This window comes from Saccopteryx bilineata, chromosome 4 (genome assembly GCF_036850765.1).
Source record: "Saccopteryx bilineata isolate mSacBil1 chromosome 4, mSacBil1_pri_phased_curated, whole genome shotgun sequence".
In the NCBI taxonomy this organism is placed as follows: domain Eukaryota; kingdom Metazoa; phylum Chordata; class Mammalia; order Chiroptera; family Emballonuridae; genus Saccopteryx; species Saccopteryx bilineata.
Window position 1 is genome coordinate 196239513 of NC_089493.1, and position 21122 is coordinate 196260634.

The 21122-nt window shown below is 60.9% G+C and overlaps 1 protein-coding gene across 6 annotated transcripts in view; it reads left to right on the forward strand.

Annotated features, from left to right (window-relative positions):
* Positions 1-21122, forward strand: part of TNRC18 (trinucleotide repeat containing 18) — a 90000-nt gene that overhangs the window by 25983 nt on the left and 42895 nt on the right. For 4 of the 6 annotated variants that reach the window (XM_066273447.1, XM_066273448.1, XM_066273444.1 and 1 more), the window contains 9 exons: positions 3287-3442; positions 5470-5595; positions 6476-8206; positions 14011-14113; positions 14482-14687; positions 15117-15263; positions 15741-15931; positions 17308-17740; positions 18870-19877. In XM_066273447.1, coding sequence (XP_066129544.1) covers positions 3287-3442; positions 5470-5595; positions 6476-8206; positions 14011-14113; positions 14482-14687; positions 15117-15263; positions 15741-15931; positions 17308-17740; positions 18870-19877 — 4101 coding nt within the window. Of the gene's footprint in view, positions 1-1566; positions 1689-3286; positions 3443-5469; positions 5596-6475; positions 8207-14010; positions 14114-14481; positions 14688-15116; positions 15264-15740; positions 15932-17307; positions 17741-18869; positions 19878-21122 lie in introns of those variants that run through there. The other 2 variants (XM_066273449.1, XM_066273445.1) reach the window with 2 other exon arrangements.

Sequence of the window (21122 nt, forward strand, 5' to 3'; positions counted from 1 at the left end):
TTAATTAAAATTTAATAAGATTGGAGGCGTGGCTCCCTAGCCTCACCAGCCACGTTTCAAGGGCCCGGTCGTCACGAGTGGCCAGTGGCCGCTGTAGTGTCGCAGGGCAGACCTAGAACAGGTGTCGGGCACCGCTGGTTACAGACGAGGCCGGTGGGTGTCATTTGTGTGACCAGCCCCTGGCCTGTTTGGGATGACAGCGGAACGCTCGCAGCCCAGCCCAGACGGTGGGTGGCCAGGGCGTGAATGTCCGCGGGAGGGGCGCAGGGCTAGATTGCTGGGCGCGTGGTGGGGGGGCGCCCCGGTCCTGCCCCTGAGCCCTGCGGCTTGTGGCTATGTGTGGTCCTCTGTGCCCCGTGAAGGGCTGGGCCGAGTGACAACGTGTGACGGTGAAGCACACACGTCGGTCTCCCTCCGTGGACTGGGTCAGTGTCAGCCATTATTATGAATGGTGATAATGGATTATGGTCACTCATGGGTGTTTTAGGGTTCCACAGGCATCAAGTGGGATACTTACGTGGGTGAGCAAGTGGCACAGAGGCCTGCAGTCACCAAAGTGTGGCCTGGGACCCAGGATGGGGGCCAGGCCTTCAGCTCAGCCAGTGGTGGGTGGAAGGAAGACCCCTCCCCCTCCACCCCGGGCTGTACTGCAGGATTTCACTGTCCCTGGAACCTGGAGGTCCACACCCTTTTTGCTGAACCCAGGTGACCCATGCTGGATCCCCAGGCGTGGGTGGAAGAGAAGGGGGCACGCTTAGACTGTGAAAAGAGTGCCAGGTATGCTGGTGGGGTTCAGAAAGCAGTGTGGAGACCCTGGTGACATGAAGTGGGGCCAGCTGCCCGTGCTCCACCCTGGGGAGACTGGCCGGGAGGTCCTGGGGTGGCCTGTGGTATCCTTGGGGGGGTCAAGGGCTAGGCTTACCCCTTCTAATACTGTCTATCTGCTTTTGTCCTGTGACGTTAGAAACGAGGTGCATGTGCTCAGTTCAAAAGCTGACACCATCTGTGTGCCAGGCGGAGGCCAGGAGTTAGGGCCTCAGCCCCCACCTGCAGGGAGGGGACCGGTCAGCTTGTTGGGGAGACAGATTGGTACTTCCAAGTCGTCCTCGGTGGGGACAGGGATTGGAGCTGAGATCCCGGGGCCTGAGGACACCCGAGGTAGGGATGAGAAGGAGGCTGGCGCCCAAGAGCCAGGAGGAAAGAGAGGTGGACCCCAGGTTCTTCCAGTCATCCCCCGTTTGTCTAAGTTGTGTTTGAAATCCGTCCCTTGGCCGCGTGAGGAGGATAATTTGGGGAGGAGGTGCCGGCAGTGAATGTGTGCCAATGCCCGGGTCTGCTTGCTGTGCTGGTGGCGGGAGTTTGGGCACCGTTGAGCCCCGGTGGCAGGCTTGAGCCGTTGGCAGCATCCGGGCCTGCGGTGCTGCCTGGCAGGTTTCACAAGCCTGGGCAGGGGCCGGCCTGGGCCACCGGGCTTCCGCGCAGCCCGAGGCAGGAAGAGCTGGCGGCTGATGTAAGCCATGCGCCAACCTCTGGCTGCCGGTTTCCGGAGCCTTGCACCCGCCTGCCTGCCAAGGAGGAAGCCTGGGGCTGGGCAGGGCCCAGAGGCCCTGATGCCTGGGCTTGGACCGCGTGGGTGGACTGTCCGGCCACCATGGCCCTGGGTCCCGAGGCCTCGGCGCTGGAGTCCGGTGAGGGGCCAGCACAGGGCTGGGGTGCAGTCTGGGGACCCGGATGCGGGGTGCTGGTGATGGCGCCTGGGTCCTCCCATCCAGCCGGCTGCCGTCACTGCTGGGGGGGGGAGACACACCAAGGTGGACGCCTTGCCCCTTCAGTTTCAGTTTCCCTGTGTGTGTACCCCACAGGGAATGGGTGGCCGTTTTGGGGTCCAGTGCCCCTGAGAGGTAGAGCGTGAGCACCTGTTGTCTGCAGGCCCTGCCCGTGGGGGCTGCTGGGGACCCACAGGTTGGGTGGGGCTCTGCTAGCCTCCGAGGGCCCCAGGCGGAGGGGGCTTCCTGCCTGTGGGAGTCGCACGTCCTCTGCGTGCCCCCTGCAGTCGCCTCCTTCTGGGCTGTCATAAACAGTGCCCACCTCACAGGGACCTAAGGAGTTCACCTGAGAGGCACATGGGAAGCCCTTAGCTAGCGTGGCTAGAGCTGGCCCCTGCTGGGTGCCGGTCATGCCCGTGCCCAGCTTTGCCCATGGGCCTCTGCCCCGCCTCCAGAGGGCTGAAATCACCTGCCTGGTTCTCTCCGTGAACGGTGCTGCTAGCGTTTATTATTATTACTGAACACGTGCCTCCTTCTTCCTTACAATTCTCAAGCGGGGCATTACTCTAATTTTGCTGATGAGTATACTGAGGCCGAGGAAGGGAAGCCCCTTGCCCAAGTCTTGCCAGCTTGAGGGGCAGTGCCCTGGGTGGTGGGAGTGAGGAGGCCTCTCTTTGGGGGGGCTGAGCCTGGCCACATGGGGCGTGGACGTGGTGGGTGCGGTTTCTACCTGGGTCCCCACTGACCGTCCTGCCAAGCAGCCGCCACCACACCCCCACCCCATTTGAGGGGACCTGGGTTGGGGGCTCTGCTCTCTGAAAGGGGCCGGCCGGCCCACTGGACAGGGCTTCCTGGCACCACCGTCAGCTCCCGTGCTCACAGCTCCCATGTTCACGGGTACGTTCACTGAGTCACTGTGGCAGTTCTGGGCCCTGCGCGCGGTGTGCACTGAGTCACTGCCCACTGGCTGTGGGATAAGGCACTTCCCACCTCTGAGCCTCTGCTTGCTTATCTGCTAAATGGGTTCATGGGTCTGGCTGAGGTCTTGGGAGGTCTGGGCCTGTCCGGAACAGCAGTGGGGTCTTAGGGGACGTCATTCTACGACTTGTGGGTATCCTCCCTGGTCTAGGAGCCCAGAACAGGAGTAGGGGTTCAGGCTATGAGCCCCCCTCTACCTCCTCACTCAATAGCCTTGGGAGGTCCTGGCCCCCCACTGAGCCTCATCTTTTACCTGTAGATAGGGAGAACTGTGCCCTCCCTTGGGGCTGGGGCTGGACACGCAGTCCTGCTGTGAGTGCTGGGGCACTGTCCTTGGGGCGAGGGTCTGCCCTAGTGGTTTCCTGGCTGGCTCTGCTTGATTGACCCAGGCCCATCTTGAGGCCAAGGGGCCCATCCTGAGGGTGGGGTGACCTGTGTCAGCTTCTCACAGTAGGGAGAAACTGGGAAAGATGGGGACGCTGGGGTGGTGGGCGAGGCAGCGGTGGCCTGGTGGCTGCCTGACAGCCCCCTTTTCTCTGCAGGCGAGACCTTCTTGGGCAGCTTTGTGGCCAGCGGGATGGGGCCCTCGGCCTCATCTCATGGGAGCCCGGTGCCCCTGCCCTCTGACCTCTCCTTCCGCTCCCCCACTCCCAGCAACCTGCCCATGGTGCAGCTGTGGGCCACCCATGCCCATGAAGGTAAGGAGTGTGCCAGGCGGGTGGGGTGAGGGCTGCTGGGCTGCTGTCTCCAGCACTTCCCAAGTCTGTGCACTGCCCTCCACCTCCATGGTCACCCCCTCTGAGCTGTGGCTAGTGGGCCTCAACCATGTCACTGGGCGTCCCTGCTGTTCTTCAGATGCTTAGTGCTTCTGTCGCGGCCACAGGGCCTTTGCACAAGCTATTCCCTTGCTTGCAGCCCCTCACCTCACCCCACTGGCTGTCTCCTGTTCATCCTTCAGGGCTTCTCGCCCACCTCCCTTCACCTCTCAATTTGTGATGGCAGATTTATGTTTATTTGTGAAATACCTGGTTTGCTACCAGAGCAAGCTGTTGAGGGCAGGGCCTGGTTTGTTCTGCTCGCCCGCCTTCCTGGCGCAGTCAGCTCATTAATAATTGTGGAAGCAGTGGGACCAGGGGCCGCTGGGCTCTGCAACAGTGATGCACCTAGATGGGGGTGGGGTGGGGGTGGGGTTCTGTGGTTTGGCTTCCTGCCAGCCCTGACCAAATCCTGGATCTCCCTGCAGCCTCAGTTTTCCCTCTGTCCGTTAAGGGATGGTTCTGAGAGTCTGCATTCCTCCCTCACTTCTGGCTCTGGTGCAGTTTGGATGCTGGGCGGTAGCTAGCTCCTGATCCTGGAAGATGAGGGTCCCGGAGCAGCTACTGCAGGCTGAGCCCACAGTCTCCCCGTTTCCGCTCTGAGCCCGTCTCACTGAGTGCTTCTGCATTGTCCCCCATTGTGTGTGCCCTGCATAGGGGGGGGGTCCTGACTCTAGGCCTGGGATGGTGGGCAGGGGTCCCGTCTGAACCTACATTAGCCCCCCAGGGAGGCTGCCCCATTTGAGGGACCCTGGTGCCTGTGTGCCATCAAACCCTCCGCCCTCCCTGACACCCCTGTTTTCTCTTTGCCAGCAACGACTAGTAATCACAACAATGACAACAAACAGGGGGAGGGTGCTTACTGTGTACCAGGTGCTGCGGACCTGAGCGCACTTTATTCCCAGAATAGGCTGGGAGATGAGGACATCCTGGCCATTTTACAGATGAGAAAACAGAGGGACCGGGAACCGACATAGGAGCGCTGTTTCGGTGACTGAGATAACGTGTATCTGGTGGTTTTGATTACTTAGTGATTATTGTTAATGTCATTATCAGATGGTGCTTTGAGAGAAGCCATGGGCCCAGTGTCCTGCATCCCTGCTACCTGGGAACCAAGTCCCTTAAGAATGTCCAATGGGCTTTTGGTCCTATGAGACCCACAGCCTAGGCAGAGCGTCAGGACCCTCTCTGTGCCCAACGTCCATATGCCTGGCCTTTTGCGCCCTGCCAAGTGGCTCTTGGGTCTTATTCCCTGTGTGCCCGCTTAGGTGTCTTGTTTGTCATTTCTTGGCTACCCTTTCCTGTCTTATCTGTCCCACGAAACCCTGATTCTGGGCAGTGCTGGTAGTGCGGGGTGGGAGGCTGGGAGGACCGTCAGCAGGAGGAATTCCTTCCTCACAGCCGGAGATGTTGGGTGAACCTGAGGTTCAGAGAGGGCTAGCGAGCAGCTCAGGGTCCCACAGCAGGAAAGTGGCCAATGAACCAACTAAACCAGGTCTATGTTGGGTAGAGATTAGGAGTCCTGGTGATCCTGGTTGAAAACCAGGCTCCTCAGCCATGTGACCTTGGGCAGTGGTCCTCTCTGAGCCTCGGTTTCCTCATCTATATAATGGGGGTATCAAGAGTGTCCTGTTTTTTTGAGGTTTAAATGAGAATAACAAAGGTCCTCATTGCCCTCCGTTTTGATCCCCTTCCTGTTGGAACTTGAGAGCCCAAGCCCCCAAGGGCTGCCTGGGACTGGAGGGAGGACGGCCTCTGGGTTGGGGAGGGGGGTGCTATTCTCACCTTGGGGAACTGGTGTTAAACCTCAGGCTCCTTGCACTGGGGGCCGACAGAACAAGAGGGCCAGAAGGAAGTGCCTCGGAGGGCGCCCGAGGTGGCCCAGCCGCTGTTTCTTCTCTCTCTTCCAGGCTTCTCCCACTTGCCCAGCGGGCTGTACCCATCCTACCTCCACCTGAACCACCTGGAGCCCCCCAGCAGCGGGAGCCCCCTCCTCAGCCAGCTGGGTCAGCCCAGCATTTTCGATACCCAGAAAGGTCAGGACGCAGGAGTAGGGAGACAGGAGGTTGTGGGGTGGTGGGAGGAGTTTGGGGCCCCCACCACTGCCCAGTTGGCATTCCAGGTAGCATCCCTCTCTCAGGGCCCCCAAGGGCACTCTGGATAACCCCTCCCCCTCGCGCCCCAGCCTTCTGGAGCCTTCTAGTTGTGTTCTGCTTCTTAGGTCCTCTGGACCACTCTTAAAAGAACAACACTGGCTTCTGCCCTTTTCCTAGAAGGGAAAACCAAGGTCCAGAAAGGTTTTATTTATTTATTTATTTATTTTAATCCTCTTTTTTTTTTTTTTTTTTTTTTTGGTATTTTTCTGAAGTTGGAAATGGGGAGGCAGTCAGACTCCCGCATGCGCCCGACAGGGATCCACCCGGCATGGCCACCAGGGGGCGATGCTCTGTGCCCATCTGGGGCATTGCGCTGTTGAAACCAGAGCCATTCTAGCGCCTGAGGCAGAGGCCATAGAGCCATCCCCAGTGCTGGGGCCAACTTTGCTCCAATGGAGCCTTGGCTGTGGGAGGAGAAGAGAGAGACAGATAGGAAGGAGAGGGGGAGGGGTGGAGAAGCAGATGGGCGCTTCTCCTGTGTGCCCTGGCCGGAAATCGAACCCGGGACTCCTGCATGCCAGGCCGATGCTCTACCACTGAGCCAACCGGCCAGGGCTTAAGAAAGGTTTATTGGTAGCCAAGTGAGATTAAAACTTGGTTCCCTCCATTTCCAGAGCTTTCCCTCTGAAGGGCTGCGCTGTGCATGGCCCTTCTCACCCTGGGGTGGCAGGGTCTCATTTGGCACCCTTCAGGGGCCTCCTTCAGCTCTGGCCGGGCAGAGGGGGCCCGCGCTCACTCCCAGGCTCTTTGTTCCCTGCAGACGGCTTCTACCTGCCCGGCCCAGGGGCTCCAGGCGCCCTGCACTCTCAGGCGCCCTCCTCCAGGACCCCAGGTGGCCACTCGGGCGCCCCAGCCAAAGGCTCCTCACGGGAAGGTCCAGGCAAGGAGCGGGCAGGCCGCAGTGGGGAGCCTCCCCCGCTGTTCAGCAAGAAGGACCAGCGGGCCCGGGAGGAGGCCACTGGGCCGCGTGGCGTAGTGGACCTGACCCAGGAGGCGCGGGCTGAGGGCCGCCAGGACCGCGGACACCCGCGCCTCGCAGAGCGCCTGTCGCCCTTCCTGGCCGAGCCAGGGCCACCTCGGGCTCCAGGCGTGGTCACCGCCGATTCCAAGGGCAAGACCTCAGCGCCACCATCTGTTCTAAGCCTCTGCAACGGCGTGGGAGAAGCGGGGCTTCCTGCGCTGATGGCGGAGGCCGCCCGCGGCTCCAAGGAGGCTACGCGCCAGGACGAGAGCGCGCGGCTGCGGCGCACAGAAGCCCTGCTGGCCGGGCCATGCCCCTGCCCCTCCCCGCTGCCGCCGCTGCCACCGGGCAAGGGTCCGCCCGCACCCTCCGCCACCGCCACCACCTCCGCTGGCGCCTTCGCCTCGCAGCCGGGGCCCGCCGGCGTCTACACCATCTTCCCTGCGGCTGCGGCGGCGCGCGAACCGGGCCGCGAGCACCGCGTGGTGGCGCCCACCTTCGTGCCTTCCGTGGAGGCCTTCGACGAGCGCCCGGGGCCCATCCAGATCGCATCGCAGGCGCGCGATGCGCGCGCCCGGGAGCGCGAGGCGGGCCGGCCTGGCGTCCTGCAGGCTCCGCCCGGGTCCCCGCGGCCACCCCCGGACCGCCCGGAGGGGCTCCGCGAAAAGAGCTCTGTGATCCGCTCGCTCAAGCGGCCGCCGCCTGCCGAGGCCCCCCCGTCGCGGGCCGCGCGCGCTTCCCCAGACCCCCGGGCCTACCTCCCCGCCAAGGACCTGCTCAAACCCGAGGCGGAGCCGAGGCCCTGCGAGCGCAACCCCCGCGGGCCCTCCGCCGCCTCTCAGCAGGCCGCCAAGCTCTTCGGCCTGGAGCCCGCGCGGCCACCCCCGCCCCCACCCGCCGGGCCTGAGCACAAATGGAAACCTTTCGAACTGAGCAACTTCGCCACCACGCAGATGGCTGTGCTGGCCGCACAGCACCACCACGCCAGCCGCGCAGAGGAAGAGGCCACGGCCGCCTCCAAGAAGGCCTACCTGGATCCTGGGGGTGCGCTGCCCCGCGCCTCGGCCACCTGTGCCCGGCCCAGCGCCGACCTGCACGCCGCGGCCCATGGCCCTGGAGAGGCCTCTGCCATGCAGAGCCTCATCAAGTACAGTGGCAGCTTCACCCGTGAGGCCGGGACTGTGCGCCCTGGCGGCTGCGGCAAGAAGAGCCCCTTTGGAGGCCTGGGCACCATGAAACCCGAGCCTGCCCCCACGACCGCGGGTGCCCCACGTGCCCAGGCCCGCCTCCCACACCCTGGGGGTCCTGCCCCGGCTGGCAGCCGGCAGCTGAAGCGGGATCCAGAGAGGCCCGAGAGTGCAAAGGCCTTTGGTCGCGAGGGCTCCGGTGCCCAGGGGGAAGCAGAGGTGCGACACCCACCTGTGGGCATTGCCGTGGCCGTGGCCCGGCAGAAGGACAGCGGCGGCAGTGGCCGGTTGGGGACTGCACTGGCGGACCAGGAGCGCTCCCTGGCGCTGAGCAACGTCAAAGGTGGGTCTGGGACCCTCCCCCTCCCTTCTCCTTCCCCACCTGAACCCCTCCCACCTTCCCTTTCCTCGCCTCCTTGCTCCTCCCCCCCCCACTCTCCCCGCCTTTCTGGTACCATTTGTCCTTTATCCCCGTGGGGCTGTAGCTGCTATTTCAAGTTTATTGCTTTTTCCATTGTGCACATAGAAAAATGTGTAAAATGCAGAAGGAGAAAGAAGAAAAAGGACCGTTATATTTTCCAGCACCCTGAACACTTCCCGTCTCTCCCAGGGTTCATTTTCCTGTGCGATTTGCTTCTCCCTGCAGTGGTCCTGGTGCAACTAGGCTCTTGGGCCCCTGCCTTTCTCACGCATCCCAGTGAGGGTTCGTCGCCTCACTAGTACAAACTCTTCCTAAGTGTCTTTTTATTAGTTTATTTTTTAATTGGCCTTTAATATTCCATTGGGCACGCACCTGAGTTCAGCTTGCCCTTCCCCTCGTGGGCGTTGTAGTGTTGTTGCCTTTCTCTGATGTTTTGTGTTTAGAACGTTATTACGTTGAATATTTTTGGGTGTTGTGCCTTTGTGATGTTTTTGAGTCACGTCTAAGAATAGGTTCCTATGGATAGAGTAGCTGTAAGCTTTCCATTCCGAGCCCTTGAGGGAGGCAGGTTTGCCTGAACTATATATAGTTCGGTGTCCCTAGTGCCTAGACTAGGGCTTGGCGCGTAGTAGGTGTTGGATAAATGTGTGAATGGGCGACCAAGTGTGACCGATGGAAACGGGGGGGGGGGGGTCCTGGCATGGGTTCTTAAGGGTGTCAAGTTCAGTACCTTAGTGACGTCTTAGGTAGTGATTTATGTGCTTGTTGGCAGTGTATGTCTGTTTCATCGAGGACTCCTCGCGGTTGTGTTTTACCGTTGTTGCAAAAACCTGTCCTAAGTTCCGTAGAGGCGTGTGGTGCGGTGTGGGGTACGTTTCTCTCGATGACCGGTAAAGCTGAACGTCTTCCTAGGTCTGCGTGGATTGCTAGCATGTCCTTTGGTCCCTTGCATAATTCCACTGCTGGAATCCTTCTTGGGATTTTGGAGAGTTGATATTTGTGGCATTTTTGTTGGGACCCTGCACTTGCCCAGGCTTGGCCCGCATCCACGGCCTCTGTCCGTGGTGCCCTCGCAGCCACCTTCCTGCACCTCCTGACTTCTGTAGGCTGCACAGGCATTTTGGGTGCGTGTCTCCGTGATCTCTGGCCCCCTGTCTCAGCTCTGCTCTTCCAGAGGAGCCCTGTAAGGTGTGGACTGCCCGGGGCCTCACATCAGCCTTTGCCTCTCTGCACACAGACCCCGTGGCTGCAGAGGATTGGCATCCGGCCTGCATGGATCAGAGTGAGCCGTTTTAGGGAATGTTTGTTGAATGACTGACTGAGCCTATTTTCCTAGGTGGAGCCCCTCCCCCTCCAGCCAGAGAAGCCTCATTCTCTGACCCTGAGGGGCCTCACACTGGGGCCTGCCTTAGTGTGGGATTGAAGGAGTGGGCAGTAGCCCCTGGCTGGGAGGTGCTGGCTTAGAGGGTTCACAGCCCCCAGAACTCATCTTGGCGCCCAAAGTACCTCCCTGTGCTCACGGGACCTGTGTCCATGGGGTTGTGAGAGAAACAGAGAGAAACAGAGAGAGAGAGAGAAACAGAGAGAGACACAGAGAGAGAGAGAAACACACACACACACAGAGAAACAGAGAGAGAGAGAAATAGAGAGAGAGATACATACACACACACAGAAACAAACAGAGAGAGAAACAGAGACACACAGAGAGAGAAACACACACACACACACAGAGAAACAGAGAGAGAGAAACAGAGAGAGACACAGAGAGAAACACACACACACACACACAGAGAAACAGAGAGAGAGAAATAGATACATACACACACAGAAACAAACAGAGAAACAGACACACACAGAGAGAGAAACACACACACACAGAGAAACAGAGAGAGAACAGAGAGAGAAACAGAGAGAGAGAAACAGAGAGAGAGATACACACACACAGAAACAGAGAAACAGAGAGAGAAACAGAGACACACACAGAGAGAGAGAAACACACACACACAGAGAAACAGAGAGAGAAACAGAGAGATACATACACACACAGAGAAACACACACACAGAGAAACACAGAGAGAGAAACAGACACACAGAGAGAGAAACACACACACACAGAGAAACAGAGAGAGAAACAGAGAGAGACACACAGAGAGAGAAACACACACACACAGAGAAACAGAGAGAGAGAGAAATAGAGAGAGAGATACATACACACACACAGAAACAAACAGAGAGAGAAACAGAGACACACAGAGAGAGAAACACACACACACACAGAGAAACAGAGAGAGAGAAACAGAGAGAGATACATACACACACAGAAACAGAAACAGAGAAACAGAGAGAGAGAAACAGAGACACACAGAGAAACACACACACACACACACACAGAGAAACACACACACACACTGAGAAACACACAGAGAGAAACACAGAGCGAGAGAAACACAGAGAGAGAAACAGAGAAACACAGAGAGAGAGATACATACAAACAGAGAAACAGAAACACAGAAACAGAGAGAGAGAAACAGACACAGAGAGAGAGAGAAACGCACACGTACACACACAGAGAAACACACAGAGGGAAACAGAGCGAGAGAAACACAGAGAGAGAGAAACAGAGAGAGAGAAACAGACACAGAGGGAGAGAGAGAAACACACACAGAGAAACACAGAGAGAGAAACACAGAGAGAGAGAGAGAAACAGAGAAACACACACAGAGAGAGAAACAGAGAGAGAAACACAGAGAAAGAGAGAAACAGAGAGAGAGGGAAGGGAGGCTGTGTGTGTGAGTGTGCGTACAAGCGTGTGTGAATGTGGGTGGGAGAGGGAGGATGGGACAGGTTTAGGATGAGACCATCAGGGTTTAGCCTGAAGCTGCCTTTCTCTGTTCCTACTAACAGTTAAAAAGTAGGTGTCTCTGTTCTTCCTCTCCTCAAAATAAATTCTCATAACAAGTGGTCTCTCCCCAGTCTGGCCTCTTGAGGGAGGGGAGGAGTTGGGGTGCCCCCGCCGAGTGGGCGGTCACCAACCCCAAGTCTCTTGGTCTCTCCACCTTTCCGGCTTTGTGGCGTGTGCCCTCCTGGCCGTTGGAGTGGGGGGTTTCAACTCCAGGCTCTGCCTTTTGCAGCCGCATGACCTTGAACAGGAGGCCTAAGCCCCCCGGGTCCCAGTTTCCACACTTCCCACGTGGCAGTAGCAAGGGCCACCTCCTTCCTCAATGCCAGGTGGGCTGACAGGACAGGCACATAGTAGGTGCTTCATGAACAGGTGTGGCTTTTCTCTGCTCACATTCAAGGTGTTAGGATCTTAAAACAGGAGTCTCCAAACTTTTTACACAGGGGGCCAGTTCACTGTCCCTCAGACCATTGGAGGGCTGCCAAATACAGTGGTTCTCTCACTGACCACCAATGAAAGAGGTGCCCCTTCCAGAAGTGCAGTGGGGGCTGGATAAATGGCCTCAGGGGGCCGTAGTTTGGGGACGCCTGTCTTAAAAGGTTCTACAATGCCCGCAAGCCTTGGATCCTTCCGGAGAAAGGCCCCCCCGAGGACTCACACAGGGTCTGTCTGGTCTGTTCAGCGGGGGTGTGGGGGTGGGGGTGGGGGGGGAGGTGTGTTTCTCAGAACCTGCGATGGACTGAGGACAGGTATGATCTACACCTGCGAGCTCCAGATAGCACGCCCCAGGCCCAGCAGACGAGCACAGTGAGCCTCTGTGTGCAGCGCAGGCAGCCCTGTAGGAGCCTGGTCATTACCCCTACGAATGTTCTGTCTGTACGTAGCACCAGCCATCAGATCCTCCCAGCACCCCTGGAAGGAGCGTCTGTCGCTCCCCGCCTCCCAGACGGGGCGTGGGAAGCACAGCGGTGTTGGAGGCCAGGGGCACCCGGGCTGGGTTGTGCCTCCTTCACCTGGGCAGCACAGCCCTTCCCCCCACCGTCAGCCTCTCTGCACTGCTGCCTCGCGTGCCCGCCGCGTGCGGGGAGCGGCATGGTGACTGCACTGCCCTGGCATCGATGGGAGTGTCCGCTCAGAGCCTCGGCTGACTGCAGCCTGTGCCGCGCAGTGACTTAGGAGGCAGCCGGGGATGTGTCTCTCTGTCCCACGAGGGCAAGTCAGGAAGTTGGAAAGACGGAGGATAGATGTCTGTCTTGTCTGCCCTCCCTCCTGCCCTGACTCGCTGGCTCTTCTCTGCTGAAACTTGCTTTGTGCTTCCAGGGTGCCCCGGGCTGGGACCTTCCCAGAACTTCCCAAACGTTCAGACCGGCCTCCCAGGCAGCCAGGTGCCTTTAGGGACACGCGCCTGCCTCCCAGTGCTAGGCTGCCTGCCTGCCCCCTTGCATGCTCGCTCTGTCGGGCATATCGCCGTGTCTTCTCTCCTGGTTCCTGGCCTGTGTTCTGGGGCGGGCGGGTGCCCGCATTCCTGAAGTCTCTCCTGGGATCTCAGGTCTTCGCGGGAGCCCCTGGTGTTGGGGCTGCAGGAAGGGAGAAATTAGGGAGAAATGCCTGATGGCAGCATTGCACATGGGACCCTCCCCCAGGGTCAGGGGCTGCTGGTGGCCCCTGGGGTGGTGGGGAGCCTCGTCTTCAGCAGAGCAGTGACCTGTGTGCTGGAGGCTGGGTGCCCTCTTTCCGGAATGCACCTCCCGAAACAGCTGGGTCTTGGGGGCTGGGGCTGCAGGATCCTCAGGATGGGTGGGTGTGCCCTGTGGGTGGGGGTCCTGCGCTAGTGCCCGCCTGCCACCCACAGCAGCAGCCCTGGCTATGTGGTCGGACACCAGTCCCAGGAGATCCACTCTGAGATAGTTAAGTTCAGCTCCCAAAGATTTTCCCCTTAAAATAAGACTCAGCCGCTCGCTGTGTGGACTCCGCTGCCAGGGACTGCTGCCTCCTGTGCCCGGGCTGCCACGTGAGGCAGCAGTGAGGCAGCAGTGAGGCAGCCTGATCTCTGGCTCACGGCGTAGAGAACACCCAGGACTAGGAGGCCGGGCTGGGGGCTGGCGGAAGGTGCAGGCAAGGAGGGATACGCAGCAGGGGGCCCCTGGGCGCCTGCCCACCGCCGCCTGTCCCCACGTGTGCCAGGCTGGACTTGGCAACCCCCCTTCTCTGCTCTCGGGGGACAGGGAGCTCACTGCAGGTGAAGCTGAAGCAGCGACAGGTTGGGGGGTGCACGGGCTGGGCGCCAGGGCGAGGACGGGTGAGGTGGGGGGGCAGCCCCCAGGTCCTCCACTCGTCCCCAGGTGGACAGTGTTCTGCGGTTTTACTTCTCTGTCTTCATCTATAAAAGATGAGCCGCACGCCTGCGGCAGACAGAACCGTGGCAGGACCTCAGTGTGGCAGCTGATTGCCGGTGACCTGGGTCTGGCTGTGCTTTCTGACCAGTGGCCTTGTTCTGGGGTTGGGGTTTCTCCTCCACCTTGCTCCCACCCTGTCCCCCACCCCCACCCCCCTCACCTCCCCACCCCGAACCTGCCTGTCTGACGTTAGAATAGGAAGAGTTAGTGAACACCACACAGCCTTGTATCAGATTATTGTGGGGTCTTTTTCTGACGTGTTAACACAACATCCAGCCGCCTGGGTGAGTTACAGAGGCCCCGGGGGTGGGGGTGATGGAGGGGTGCTTCCTGGCCCGGGGAATGTCTGGCAGGGTTTGGAGGTGCAGGTGCATCACGAGACTTTGGGGGGGCCCCTCGACGGGGACTCACGGCCCTTCTGCTCCCCGCAGGGCACGGCCGGGCTGACGAGGACTGCGGGGATGAGCGGGCCCGCCACCGGGAGGAGCGGCTGCTCGGGGCGCGGCTGGACCGGGACCAGGAGAAACTGCTCAGGTGAGGGCGTGGAGGCAGCAGCAGAGCCTGGGGGTCTGGGACCCCTTCTGCTGTGTGTGTGTGTGTGGGGGGTGACTGAGGTGATCCTAGATGGGCATGGCCCCTTGACCACGAGGCCCACGGTGCCGAGAGTGGGAGCCGCCCCAGCCCAAGACCCTGATCCTGATCCCAGGAGACCCCGCTCGACCCCACTGCACGCCACAGCTCCTCTCCCGCGGAGGGCCTGGGGACGCGTTCCTGAGCCCGAGCGCCTGCTCCGTGGTCCGGGTGCAGTGTCGTGGTGATGGCGGCCTGGCCGTCCACCGCTTCCTTGGGGCGAGGTCCCCGGGGCCATCCAGGCTCTCACTGATGCCTCTGTTTCCTTTCAGAGAGAGTAAGGAGCTGGCTGACCTGGCCCGGCTGCACCCCACCAGCTGTGCCGCTAACGGCCTGAACCCCAACCTCATGGTGACCGGGGGCCCGGCGCTAGCAGGCTCGGGTCGCTGGTCCGCTGACCCCGCAGCCCACCTGGCCACGCACCCCTGGCTGCCCCGTTCGGGCAGCACGTCCATGTGGCTCGCTGGACACCCCTACGGTCAGCGGGGTTCTCCCTTCCTTACCTGGTGGGAGGGTGGGGGGATAGCGTAGGCCCCGTGTGGTTTTTGCCGGTGGCTGGCGCCGTCTGTCACAGGACCATGGGTCGAGGAGGGCAGGACCCGGGCTCAGAGCTGGCTGTGGTCTTGCTTTGGCTGGGGGCCTGCTCCCTCTCCTCCCCACATTTCCGCTCCCTCGTTTGTCCGAGGAGGGCAGTTAGGATGGCCCCAGCCTTATGGGGTTTCTCTGCGGTGAGGCTCTTTGGGGTGATGCCCAGGGGTGGGCAGCTGTGGGTGTTCGTGCGGGCAGCCAGCCCTCACCCCTGGGCTTCCTGCGTGGAGGCCCCAAGAAGTGGGGGACCTGGGGAGTGGTTAGGGTTGGGGCTGGGCCCGGGACCCCCGGCACTGACGCGGCCCTGGGTCTCTCCTAGGCTTGGGTCCCCCGTCTTTGCACCAGGGCATGGCGCCTGCCTTCCCGCCCGGCCTGGGGGGCTCCCTGCCATCGGCCTATCAGTTCGTCAGGGACCCTCAGTCAGGCCAGCTGGTGGTCATTCCCAGCGATCACCTGCCTCACTTTGGTAAGTGGTGGCCTCACCTAGAGAGACTGTCCTAAGTGCCGGGGGTCTCCTGCTGGGGGGGGTGGGGGGGAGTCCACCCATCCAGCAGAACAGATGGCAGGCAGACTGGGGCTCAGAGAGGACGTTCTGACGTCCACCCATGGCTTCTGTGTATGATAAAACCACAGGGGTCCTTGGGACCCGGGAACCGTCTGGAAAACCAAAGCAGGGCCACCTGGTGGGGCACGGACATGCTCACCCCCTATCTGACCCCCCCTTATATAAGCCTCGGAATCCACACTGCAGGCCCCTCCGTATGGGGGGGGTTGGCAGTCTCTCTGTTGGCAGGCTGCAACTGTGAGGCCTCAGGGACATCCCGGGGGGGGGTGCGGACAGGGCCCTGGTATGAACGACCCCTCTTGGGCTCAGCAACCTTGTCTGTACAGCAGGGTGATGGGTGCCCGGTGGGCGTGGCCTCACTGTCTGTCTCGCCCCCAGCGGAGCTGATGGAGCGGGCCACCGTGCCACCCCTGTGGCCGGCCCTGTACCCGCCGGGCCGCAGCTCCCTGCACCACGCCCAGCAGCTGCAGCTCTTCTCCCAGCAGCACTTTCTGCGGCAGCAGGAGTTCCTGTACCTGCAGCAGCAGGCGGCCCAGGCCCTGGAGCTGCAGAGGAGCGCCCAGCTGGTGGTGAGTTGGGGGCGGGCCAGTCACAGGGTTAGCCCTGGAGGAGGCAGTGGAGAGTCCTCTCCCTGTTGATGGCCAGGCACACAGGTCAACCAGCAGAAACTCCAAAGGACTCTGGACGGTGGGGGAAGGAGGAAACATGTGAGGTTGGTGGTCAGGGAGGGCCTCCTGGAGGAGGTGACATTTACCCAGAGACCTGAAGGAGTCCATTGTTGAGGAGCCCTCTGGGCAGAAGGCATGATGTGTTTTAAGGCTTAGTTAGAGGTGGACAGAGCTTGGCAGGGCTGGAGTGCAGGGAGCAATGGGGAAATTGAGGCAGGAGAGGTGGCCTTGTAACTTGGGAAGTTTGGATGGGACAGTGAAGGTGTCTCAGTGGGCTCCTGCTGTGTCCTGAGCCCAGCTGGTCCGGCAGGCCTCTTGACAGCTCTGGGCTCTCCTCTCAGGCTGGGGTCGGCCTCTGACATCCGTGTTGCCTAATCCCATAAGGTAGGAGGCGTGAGGAGTCCCCCACGTGTGGCGCACTCCCCAAGCCTACTGTTCTGGGCGATTTGACCTCGGCTCGGCCTTGTCCCCCTCCCTTGTGCAGCAACCACTCAGGAGGAGTTGGCGGAGGCGGCACATGCTGCAAACAGCGCTCCGGGTTTGAACCTTATCAGCTCTGTCACACCTGGCTGTGTGCCCTTGGGCAGGTGGCTTCCCCTCTCTGGGCTTCAGGTTTTGCCATCTGGAAAAGGGAGATGCTCGTGATCCCTGTGTCATCAGGGTTGCTCAGTGAGAGTGGACGGTCCTGAGCGGCTGGTGCCTGGAGCAGTTCCCCCCAGTGTTCTGTGTGTGGACTGCCTGACCCCCAGGAGCAGTGGTTCCCCTCGAGTGCCTGACCCCCAGGAGCAGTGGTTCCCCTCAAGCCAGAGCCCTCCCGGTCCCTCAAAAGTCATTCAGTCCCAGAGAAGGCCCCCCTGCCCGCCTTGAGGCGTTCCAGGACCTGAGTGTGATAAGGCAGGGGAGCGTGTAGCAGGTAGTGAGTTCTCCATGCCTGTAGCTATCCTAATGCCGGGAAGGTGCTGGGGGCCGGGCGGCTCCTTCCTCTCCCGGGGCCTCGCCTGTGCCCTAGCCCACCTCGCCCTCATTGTGAGGGTCCCACTGGGGGCCAGGGCCTGGACAGGAGGTTCCCCCAGCCCTGTCTGCTGGGGTTCTATAAGGAATACTGTGCTTGTTACACGCGTGCTGTGATGGAAGTCCGCCTCAGACTGGGGGTTGGGTGGGCATTCTGCATCCTGGACCCTGCCTGCTGTTCTCCGTGGACTTGAAGGGGGGGGTCCTTGGGGACAGGGCAATGGGTCCTGCTGCCACGCTGACCTTGCCTGCCGGCCCCTCTCCAGCAGGAGCGGCTGAAGGCTCATGAGCACCGGGCGGAGATGGAGGAGAAAGTCAGCAAGCGGAGCCTGGAGGCTGCGGGCAAGGCCAGCCTGGCCGCCACGGGCCCTGGGCTGCTCCCTCGCAAGCCCCCCGGCCTGGCCACTGGCCCCACGGGCACCTACGGCAAGGCCGTGAGCCCACCGCCGTCTCCCCGCGCTTCCCCTGTGACCGCCCTGAAGGCCAAAGTCATCCAGAAGCTGGAGGACGTAGCCAAGCCGCCGCCCACCTACGCCTACCCCGCCACGCCCAGCGCCCACCCGAGCAGCCCTCCACCTGCCTCCCCGCCGCCCACCCCTGGCATTGGCCGCAAGGAGGAGGCGCCGGAGAACGTCGTGGAGAAGAAGGACTTGGAGCTGGAGAAGGAAGCCCCCAGCCCCTTCCAAGCCTTGTTCTCAGGTAAGAAGGAGCGTGGCGGAGACCCGGGGGCCCTGTGCTGCCCGTGAACTTCTCCCCGGCGGCTCATTTAGTCTCTCACTTATTCATGCCCTCTTCCTCTGTCTGCTGAGCACCTGCTGTGTTCTCTGTGGTGGACGCACTCGCAGGTGCCAGCCCTGGGGGCTGCTCCGTGCATCTCGTAGGCACCTACCGCCCGCCCAGCTCTGGGCGCAGCCCGGGTACAGTACACGGGGGTCAGGCACCGTCCCCCCTCTGCTCACAGGGAGGTTTCACTCGAGGGCAGAAGTTCAGAGTGAACAAGAGAGGGGGCAGCATTGTATTACTACTATGACTTTTTTTTTTTTTTCCCCTGTATTTTTCTGAAGCTGGAAACGGGGAGAGACAGACAGACTCCCGCATGCGCCCGGCCAGGATCCACCTGGCACGCCCACCAGGGGGCGACGCTCTGCCCACCAGGGGGCAATGCTCTGCCCCTCCGGGGCGTCGCTCTGTTGCGACCAGAGCCACTCTAGCGCCTGAGGCAGAGGCCAAGGAGCCATCCCCAGCGCCCGGGCCATCTTTGCTCCAATGGAGCCTTGGCTGCGGGAGGGGAAAGGAAAGACAGAGAGGAAGGAGGGGAAGGGGTGGAGAAGTAGATGGGCGCTTCTCCTGTGTGCCCTGGCCGGGAATCAAACCCGGGACTTCGCACGCCAGGCCGATGCTCTCTACCACTGAGCCAACTGGCCAGGGCTACTATTACTTTTTGAACAACTTGGACGCCCCAGCTTCCCTTTAATTAGATGGTGCAGGCGACTTGTGTGGGATGGAGGCCGGAGGCGCACAGGCGGTGTGGGACTGTTTGGGGTCTTCCTGGGCATTTGCTTCTGGACCAGCCGTGCGCTGGGTACTAGAGCCAAGGGGCTAGAAAAGGTGCCGACTGTGGTTTCTGCCTTTGAGTCTGAAGACCCCTGGGGACAGGAGGGTGGCCGGTTTCCCCCCGGGGTTCCTCTGATGCTGCCTGGACAAGATCCCAGTGAACAGGGAGGAGGCTGCGGGCCCGTCCTGGCTGGTGGGTGGGGGCTGGCGGAGAGACAGGGTTGGCAGACATGGCAGGGGGTGGCGCCCCGCTGACCCTCCGTGTCCTTGGCAGATATCCCGCCCAGGTACCCGTTTCCAGCCCTGCCGCCGCACTACGGGAGGCCCTATCCGTTCCTGCTGCAGCCCACGGCGGCCGCCGACGCCGACGGCCTGGCCCCGGACGTGCCGCTTCCGGCCGATGGGCCCGAGCGCCTGGCACTCTCGCCGGAAGACAAACCCATCCGCTTGTCCCCTTCCAAGATCGCAGAGCCGCTGCAGGAGGGCCCCGACGAGGAGCCGCTGGCGGAGCGGGAGGTGAAGGCGGAGGTGGAGGACGTGGACGAAGGCCCTGTGGAGCTGCCCGCCCTGCAGTCACCGCTGGCGCTGCGCGCCGAGGAAGCCATGGCGGCCCCGAGTCCCGCGGGCGGCTGCGGAAGCGGTCTGCTGGAGGCCCAGGGGCTGGGCGCCGGCGGGCAGGGGGGCACGGAGCCCTCCGGATGCCTGGACTTCGCGGAGGGGTCCGAAGCGCTGGCTGACTCGCCGGGCCGGACAGTAGCCTGCACGGCCGCCGCGGACTTGGAGGGGCGGCTGAGCCCCAAGCCGCTGGTGGAGGCGAAGGAGGAGCCCGTGGAGGTGCCCGTGGACATGCCCGTGGCCGTGGCCGTGGCAGAGGCAGTGTCTGAGGAAGGCCTGGCCCAGGCGGCCCTGGACGAGGCACGGCCCAACCTGGAATTGGGAGACTGTGACTGTGACGTGCCCGCTGGCGAGGGACAGTGCCTGAGTCTGGAGGCCCAGGAGGCCTCACCTGTGCCCAGCAGTGCCTGCTTCCTGGACGCGGAGGGCTCCTCCGACCAGTTCCCACCCGGCCTGGAGGACCCGCTGGCCGGCATGAATGCTCTGGTGGCAGCGGCAGAGCTGCCCCAGGCCAGGCCCCTGCCGTCCCCAGATGCCGGAGCCCAGGCCCTGGAGAAGCTGGAGGCCACGCAGAGCCTGGTCTTGGAGCAGAGCTTCCTGCACGGGATCACCCTGCTGAGTGAGATCGCGGGGCTGGAGCTGGAAAAGCGGAGCCAGGAGATGGGAGGTGAGCCGCCCTGGCCACTAGGCTCACATGGGCTTGGTGTCTCGAAAAAAATTTTTTTCCCTTTTTTGAGGTGAGAAGTAGGGTGGCAGATAGACTCCCGCATGCGCCTGACCGGGATCCACCGGGCATGCCCACCAGGGGGCGATGCTCTGCCCATCTGGGACGTTGCTCTGTTGCAACCAGAGCCATTCTAGCGCCTGAGGTAGAGGCCATGGAGCCATCCTCAGTGCCCGGGCCAACTTTGCTCCAATGGAGCCTTGGCTGCGGGAGGGGAAGAGAGAGACAGAGAGGAAGGAGAGGGGGAGGGGTGGAGAAGCAGATGGGCGCTTCTGTGTGCCCTGGCTGGGAATTGAACCTGGGACTTCCACACACCGGGCCGACGCTCTACCACTGAGCCAATCAGCCAGGGCTGAGATTTAAAAATTTTGAAAACATTCAGTATGTTTTCATTTACTTTTACAGTTATTTCTATTTACTTGTAAAAATTTTGGTAAAAGTGCACATAATGTAAATTTACCATCTTAACTGTATTTAAGCGTACAGTTCAGTAGGTTATGGACACTCTGTTGTTTGGCCAGTCTGGGTTTCTTTTTTTTGTTTGTTTGTTCTTTACAGAGACAGAGAGAGAGTCAGAGAGAGGGATAGATAGGGACAGACAGACAGGAACGGAGAGAGATGAAAAGCATCAATCATTAGCTTTTCATTGCACATTGCAACACCTTAGTTGTTCATTGATTGCTTTCTCATATGTGCCTTGATTGGGGGAATACAGCAGACCGAGTAACCCCTTGCTTGGGCCAGCGACCTTGGGTCCAAGCTGGTGAGCTTTGCTCAAACCGGATGAGCCCGCGCTCAAGCTGGCGACCTCGGGGTCTCAAACCTGGGTCCTCTGCATCCCAGTCTGATGCTCTATCCACTGTACCGCCGCCTGGTCAGGCCAGTCTGGGTTTCTTTGTGGTGAAATTTCTCCTTGTTCTGTCAAGGGTGAGTTTTGTATTAGCAGGATTGTTTAGGCTGCGAGGGGCAGAAGCTCATTTTAACCGGCTTAGGGGAAGGCAGGAAATTGATTGGCTCGTGGAACTCAGGTACAGCAGCAAAGGGATTAATTTCTGGTCCGGCCGGATCCAGGTGCTCAGGCTGAAGCCATCGGGAGTTTCTTCGTATACCCACCCTCACCCTCATCCTTCTTGCTTTCTTTGCTCTACTTTTCTCTTTGTTGGCCTCATTCAGGGCCGGTCCACTGTT